Source organism: Coregonus lavaretus, assembly GCF_964263955.1.
Source record: "Coregonus lavaretus genome assembly, chromosome: 5".
Classification (NCBI taxonomy): domain Eukaryota; kingdom Metazoa; phylum Chordata; class Actinopteri; order Salmoniformes; family Salmonidae; genus Coregonus; species Coregonus lavaretus.
In genome coordinates this window covers 46,994,028-47,001,782 of record NC_139992.1, presented here as the reverse complement: position 1 = coordinate 47,001,782, position 7,755 = coordinate 46,994,028, and the positions used below count along the sequence as shown (strand labels likewise).

Here is a 7,755-nt window from a genome sequence, read left to right as displayed (position 1 = left end):
AAAATGTAACCCTTACACAATATTCTAATTTTGTGACACACGGAATTTTGGATTTTCATTTGTTGCCACTTCAAATCATCAAAATTAAATGAAATAAACATTTGAATGCATCAGTCTGTGTGCAATGAATAAATATAATGTACAAGTTACACCTTTTGAATGCAATTACTGAAATAAATCAAGTTTTTCAAAATATTCTAATTTACTGACTTTTACCTGTATACATCATTCGTCATCTCGCTTGTGTTAATTTCTAACATGGCTGTTCTAAATAAACAGCCCACTGACTGCCTTGTACTTTACCCCTAGATGAGTGAATTTTTTATTGGTGCAATACATTTTCCGAAGAACTGTGAGTAAACAAATCCTGTAACGCACAGTTAGACGTTTTGCAATAATTAATTGATTAATTCAAGACAAATATTTTACGTTTCATAAAAATCAATGCAATGCAATCTACAGTGGTGTGAATGTTGGAATAACATCCACTGCCTTAAAATGTTCCTGAAAATGGGGTGACGCTTGTCCTATATACCTCAATATGATTGAAAGCTTAAACTGATATATTGTTACTGTACACAATGACTAAAGATAAAAACTGTATGTTTCGATAAAATAATGTTTTGATCAATTGCAGAATAAAATCTGAAATGTTTGAATGCTTTTGTGTTCTGGTAGTTTGCGTGTTTGTTCTTGGTTCTACTACGTCTGCGTTTCATCATCCCTTTGTTTATCTTTCTCCAATCTGGAAGGGTATGTTTTATGCAAAACAGAGCCGCGCCCGTCCTGCCCAAGAAACGAAAGTGAAAACAATACAAAAGAAAGTCATGACTGATGTGTCAAGACGAATAAAACTTCCACTCTACATTTTCAACTAAAAGTAAGACGTTTTATTTATATAAAACTATTTTACTATTGTATTTATATTTAAATAACTTGCCTTTTAAAAAACGTTTTTCTAGACATGATTTAATTCGCATTTAAGCTTTTGGGAGTTTTTCTTTCGTACTAAAGCAAGCAAGTCGTCTCGTTACTTTACAGTAGATGATTTTTCAGTTTGTTTGTTATAATGATTACATTTTATATCTGTTAATTACAGTGTCATTACGTGGGTTTGGCAATAGTTATCTGGTAAGTTTACGAGCATTACAGGTCAAAATTGCTCAGTTGCACCTCATTATCTACAATATTGCTTGCATAGGCTATTGTAAATAACACACCAACAATACACTTTCTTGTCAAATGCCTAATGCTGATGTCACCGCTGACTACTTGAGCAATAAATAGGCCACAGCAAAAAATCAAGTATTTAACAATGAATAAGAACCCATAGACCTGCCGGTAGATCATTATGTATAAGAAATAGTTTCAGACGTGTTTATTACCAGTCTAATCCTTATTGAAGGAACATGAGGAGGAGGAGGAAGAGGACTTCTTTGGGCAGAGCACACCTAGCCAGTCTGCCTCAGGTAAGTTAAAGGGCAAAAGCTACATAAACTGACCTTAGATCAGTGCAAAGGGGGCAACTTTATAGGGGCAACTTCCTTCTACACAACAGATTATGCACAATTGCTATTCCTCATTTTGACAGCCAGGGGGAGCCACTTTCAGTGGCAGCTGTATGAAGGACAGCGGTGGCTGCGTATTGACAATGACCATGTGATCGAGACCCACTACTGCCAGCCTGGGGCCAAAGGAATGAACATCTACCCATCACACATGGGGTCTGTACTGTAGATGTTTAGTGGCAATTTTTTTATACGGCTGCATCTCAATAGTCTTGAATGGTGTTCTTTCCTTGTCCCCTTTCCTTGATAGATAATGTTGGTTCAAGGAGGTGAACAGGAGAGGAAGCATTTTAAGAGTATTAAGACTAACCTAGGATCTGATGATTTATTTGTTATACTGTATGTATAGTTCAGTAACCTAAGGTCTGACGTGTTTTTGAACTAACACAGGTGGATTGTGTATGTAGCCTTTCTGCTCTGTGTATTCTAGGCAGGTCTATATAGATTTTGATCAGATTGAGGCTCAAAATGCTGCCATGGGTGTACGGCGACTCACGTTCCTACCTCAGGGTCAAAGTGAAGACATCGGGTGGTATTTCAAAGACAATCGGATATGGCGTGAATACGGTTCTTTGGTGAGTGAATCTGAAAGTTCCCAAATGGTCCTATAATACAAAGTTTTAAATTGGAATTAAATAAAAATGAAATTCTCCCTGCATATTTCAATTCTCTCTCTCTCTCTCTCTCTCTCTCTCTCTCTCTCTCTCTCTCTCTCTCTCTCTCTCTCTCTCTCTCTCTCTCTCTCTCTCTCTCTCTCTCTCTCGCGCACTCTCTCTTTCTGCTTTCACCCACCCCTTGTCACCTCTCTCCCCCCCACCCAATCTCCCTCATCTCTCTCCTAACCCCAGGGTCCAGGTCAGGGCTCGTCCTCAGTCAGTAGTGGTAATGTGGAACAACAGTACATCCTCAGACCTCAGGGGACCTTCCAGTTCACTGTGGGGAGCACCAGCTACACGTTAGACTTCACAGGTAGACTCCACACAGGGCCGTATTCATTAGGTCACACTGTAGCAAAACGTGCAGTTCAGATAATACCTCCCAATTATGGACTGTTTTACCCCTTATCCCAACACATACAGTGTGATGTGACAGAGCATGTAGCCAGTAGCATATATAGGGAACACCGGGGTTGAGATCTGGCACTTGGGGCTTGATTCAATCCCTTGCGTGGAAGATCTGCGTTTTAGCGTGATTTACATTTAAAGGCAATGTTACCACATTCGCGGAGACTACATTCACGGTAAACACTGCATATTTTGGCTCAATCATAAATGACCTTTAAATGTCAACCGTGCTACAAGGCTATGGATTGAATCGAGCCCTTAAAGGGTACATCTGCAGTTGCTACCTCCATTATTGGACTTAATGATATGTACCTATTGACTCTTGAAGAATATATCTTATAAATGCCTCATGAGCTTAGTTCAGCTGCTGTTCCCCATCAGAACCCAAAATATAAGCTTGCTTTACTCCAATGTTTGTAAACAAAGGAAATGTAAAGAAACATTTAATAGCCTTAAAACATGGTTAAAACTATAATTTTGATATCATGGATGGTCAGTCCTTGCAATCATAGCTCTGTCTATGAATTTGAGATTGGTCACATTTCTCCAGCTTCCTCCCTTACCTTTTTACCAAAACAGGGGCGTGGAGAACGATTTGTTATTGTTTCAACTGCTGATTGCCACTTTTAAGCTTTTTTTTTGTAGAGCAATTGACAATACTCTGCATGTCCTGCCAGACTGCATTTTCCCTTACAATACAATGGTTTCTCTTACCATATGTATGTCTTCTTCAGCTATGACACAGACCAATTCAGCCACCCGGGTACAGAGAAACGTCCGGCGGCGTCCAAAGTTCAACTCCATCGTCTCAGGGAATGCCAGGTATTATTCCATTTTGGCCCCTAGCCTCTGCCCCTCGGGCCTACGGTGAACAGCAGGTATTTTGGCCCCTAGCCTCTGCCCCTAGGGCCTACGGTGAACAGCAGGTATTTTGGCCCCTAGCCTCTGCCCTTAGGGCCTACGGTGAACAGCAGGTATTTTGGCCCCTAGCCTCTGCCCCTAGGGCCTACGATGAACAGCAGTTATTATGATGCCTCATCTATATACACCGTTAGGCACTTGCCTCATTAATTTAACCTGTGTGATGGTAGTGTTGCCAAAGTTATTTGAATGGGTGAGCTCCAGGCCAACTTCATTGCATTCGTTGTATTGCATCATCGACTGCGCAGTCAGGCAGCTGTATTATATGATGTGGTTAGCTGATTAATTAAACACCTATCCAGGTGTTGTGAGATCTGGAAGGCGTCTGCGATGTAGTCAGCCTGGAACGCAGCCTTTCTGTATACAAACTGGCCTATAGGAATCTTGTAGATGTTATTAAATCGAAATCTTCATCAAATCTATACAGAAAAAATTACAAACACCAAAAACAATATAGCCACAACATAATAATAGCATTAAATATACATTATTTATAACAACAACAAAATCCAGCTTCTCTCTAGTGTGATTGGTTTCCCCTTCGACCTCAACTCAGTGTCAAGATAACTTTACATACATTCCTGACATATGCAAATGTGATCATCTATAGTTTCATACCTACTTTCTTGTCACAGCAACATTGAAGCAAGTCACTTAACACTAATTGCTCCTGTAAGTCGCTCTGGATAAGAGTGTCTGCTAAATGACTAAAATGTAAATGTAAGTGTAATTCAGTATTTGTGGGTCTATTTCTTTGCAGTGTATCCATTTCCCCATCAGCCCCCACTGTAATTGCCTCACCACCTCCCTCTGCTGGCTACACCTGGGAATTCATGGGTGTGGAGGGGGTGTGGACAGAATACCAGACTCCAGTGAGTGGGACATTATTTTATTCCTTGAACCCTTGCAAATAGCACACTACAAGACAGATTGTATATGTTCAACTCAGGCCCTCATTAAGGTGAGAATGGAGGAGGGAGACAATCATGGTATAGCAGCATGTAATATGTGGCTATTTCCAGAGTTGCTCACTGGACAGTGCTGGGATTGAGAGACACTACCAGAAGAACCCCAAGGGACAGATACGCTTCAAAGCTGGGAGATATTCCTACACCCTCGACTTCTCAGGTAAGACAGAGTTAAATACTGGTGTACCATAACATGTGACCTGTCTAGGAACACTCCTGAAGTTTTCTCTGTCTCTTCCAGGCATGTGTCAGACCAACGTTCGCATCGGGACCAAAAGAACTGTGAGGAGAACTCAATGTGAAGCTCAACAAATGAGCAGGTATGGATAAAACAGGCTGGGAACCTAGAGCAAGGAGTTTTACTGACCATGTAACCTAACCAGGAAAAAGTATTGTCCCTATAGGTTAGGGCCAAGAGTTTTTCCTGGTCTGGTCATGTGGTCAGGAAGAAGTCCTGGCCATTAGTCAAGGCCTTTCTGACCTGCTAGAGAACCCATGTGTAACAATTGTGCAATGTGACAAATAATGAAAAACTGTGTCCTCCTCTCACAGTGGAGGAATGGATTTACAGTCCCGTTGGCAATTTCAAGACGTGGATGGAAGCTGGAAAGACTTTGCCAAAGTAAGATGAACCGTTTTACTGGTCTCTCTCATCAGACTCCATAAGAGAAGTCTTCATACCACTACATTAAATACACATACTTTCTTATGACCAAGCAGTGTGTGTGGGTGTGTTGACTTAATCCTGTAGAGAAGCGGCACCTGCAGTGTATCCAGCCAGGACATTGAAGCCCAGTACCAGCAGAACCCAAATGGAACTATGAACTTCACTACCAGGAGCTTCAGCTATCAACTGGACTTCTCGGGTAAATATGTCATCTTCTCAGAACTTCACAAGGGCCTAGGGCAGGGGTGTCAAACTCATTCCATGGAGGGCCTAGTGTCTGCTGTTTTTTTCTTTCAATTAAGACCTAGACAACCAGGTAAGGGGACTTCCTTTCTAATCAGTGACCTTAATTCATCATTCAAGTACAAGGGAGGAGCGAAATCCCGCCGACACTCGGCCCTCTGTGGAACGAGTTTGACAAGTGCCTAGCGGGTGAAGGATAGCGGTTGATTGAAGATTTAGGAGTAGTTTAATTGATTTGATGAATCCAAACTCCAAACCAATATAGTTTCCTGTGTTGGAGAACATTATTGTCAGGACCTAACAGTTGGTTGGTTTGATTTGTTGTCTTTTGTAGCCCTGACCCAAAGAAACCTGTCCACTCAGACCACCCGATCTGTTCGACGTCTGAACTAGTCACTGCCCACGACACTGTCCTCTGTCAGGGGCGAAGATTCCCTGTATGATATGACGACTGAGATTGTCCCACTCAGCCAAAAACTGCTTTGCGGCTGTATCACAATACACTAAAGTAGCTTCCTTTCTTTTATAATGAGAAATGCAGAGAACTACAGGTGGGTGTGTTTTTGGCTGTCCAGGCCCTCTGGATCAGTACAACTACATAGAGGAGAGGAGACTACTTTAGAATGTAGAGACACAGCCTGCTATTATGTTGATGGGGGTAGTGGGTGACCTCTGACCTCAACCTTACACTCCTCTTTTCCTAACTGACCTAATCCTCTGTCTCTGTCCAATACCCTGGCAGTGGAGGCTGGTGGGAGGAGCTGTAGGAGGGCGAGCTCATTGTAATGGCTGGAATGGAATCAATGGAATGGTATCAAACACAAACATATAGAAACCACATGATTCCGTTCCATTATTCCATTCCAACCATTAGAATGAGCCCGTCCTCCTATAGCTTCTCCCACCAGCCTCCACTGTACCCTGGGTGAATCGCAATTGTCTAAAGTGGCTTCCTCTCAACTCCATTTCTTCATGTGCACAGTGAAGATGAAGTCACTTTAGAGTACTGAGATGGAACCCCTTCTATTCCACTTCCTCCTAAAGATGAGATACTGAAAGAAAAAAATGTGTTTCCATATGTATTCATGGAATTACTGTAATTTTTTCGACATTGTGCATATACTTAAAAACCAATACTATTATTATAAAAGTAGCTTCTGACAATATGCACAATATTTTTTGAAATGTGAACTGGAAAAATAACACTCCCCCCTATCACTGCCAATGGTACAAAAGCAACAAGCCTTTTGAGCCGGTTCTGCCATGTACATTTTCATTGTCATTCTTTATTTCCAATAAAGGTGCTTTTCCAGTATGTACTGATTGAGGTCATCTTATTCCAGAATTCAAAGTTACTCTTCAAATCTCTGGTTCAGACTCAAATACAGACATCATAGAGAATATTAGATTGTGTATTTTCATATATATGTACAGATTTTCTTTGAACCACCTCAGAAAACACCACACAATACAAAGTTCATAGAGGCCACACTACACATATGACAGCAGTAGTATACAAAGGATCAGAACTCTTGTAGAAGAATAGGCTTTCGTTTTTTGTCCTCGCGTCCAAGCGCACGAGTCACGATGGCAGGAAATGTAATCCAGTTCTCGCCCTCAAAAAGCTTCCGTCATTATAGTTACAATCGCATGAACATTGCGGCTACCTTTCGTGAAATATGGGCGTCAAAGAGGTCTTTGCCCAAACAGGACAGACCTCCATCACTTGTGTCCAATAGAAAGAGGTTTAGAACCCAGAAGGCCCCTGCTTTTTTGTTATACACTAGCCAATGACATTATCATTGTGCCAACTCAGTGACAGCTCACCTAGTCGTGGACAGTAAGCTTCTTCTTTTTTTTACTATCCGACAAAGGCCTGTGAATATAAGTTAGCATGTGTTCTGTTAACTAACGAAACCTACGTCTCCCAGTCAGCAAACAGCATTCAGTGAGGATTCACACAAGGGGGTTGGTCTCAAAAGTCTACAACGGCGTCCTTTCCTCGTCTCCTTCCTTCACCTGCACTAGTCTGCAACAGGTGGATAGGTGAGATGACACTCTCCTGTCCCATTTGGCCCATAGGGTTTTCACCTATCCTGGGATTTCAGATCAGTGCAGATGAAGGGAAGGAGATAAGCAAAGGGGATGAGGAAAGGAGGCTACTTTTTTACTATTGAGATGCAGCCCCAGACTTAGTTCCACCCCCATGGATTATTATTGCACACAGCTCTCCTCTAAGGCCTCTCATTCATCATCACAAGAGCACAACAATACAAGAGCCCCTTTAAGCTCCCATTTTAAATAGCTTTATATATCAACAATGC

General features: G+C 41.6%; 1 protein-coding gene across 4 annotated transcripts; it reads left to right on the top strand.

Annotated features, from left to right (window-relative positions):
- Positions 1-783: 783 nt before the first annotated feature.
- LOC311129459 (uncharacterized protein) lies at positions 784-6,746 on the top strand. Of its 4 annotated transcripts, none has more exons than XR_014613280.1 (14): positions 784-880; positions 1,100-1,131; positions 1,406-1,469; positions 1,592-1,724; positions 1,999-2,143; positions 2,417-2,537; positions 3,367-3,454; positions 4,314-4,425; positions 4,576-4,681; positions 4,763-4,841; positions 5,074-5,143; positions 5,273-5,387; positions 5,766-6,067; positions 6,340-6,746. XR_014613280.1 is itself a non-coding variant. In XM_084161750.1 (13 exons), coding segments are annotated over exons 1-13 (1,125 nt in total). In that variant the 5' UTR covers positions 789-879; the 3' UTR covers positions 5,825-6,746. The 4 variants fall into 4 exon arrangements, 1 of the variants encoding a protein (XP_084017876.1); XR_014613281.1 differs by having other exon boundaries at positions 789-880; positions 5,766-6,150; XR_014613282.1 differs by having other exon boundaries at positions 789-880; positions 5,766-6,172.
- The last annotated feature ends 1,009 nt before the right edge of the window (positions 6,747-7,755 follow it).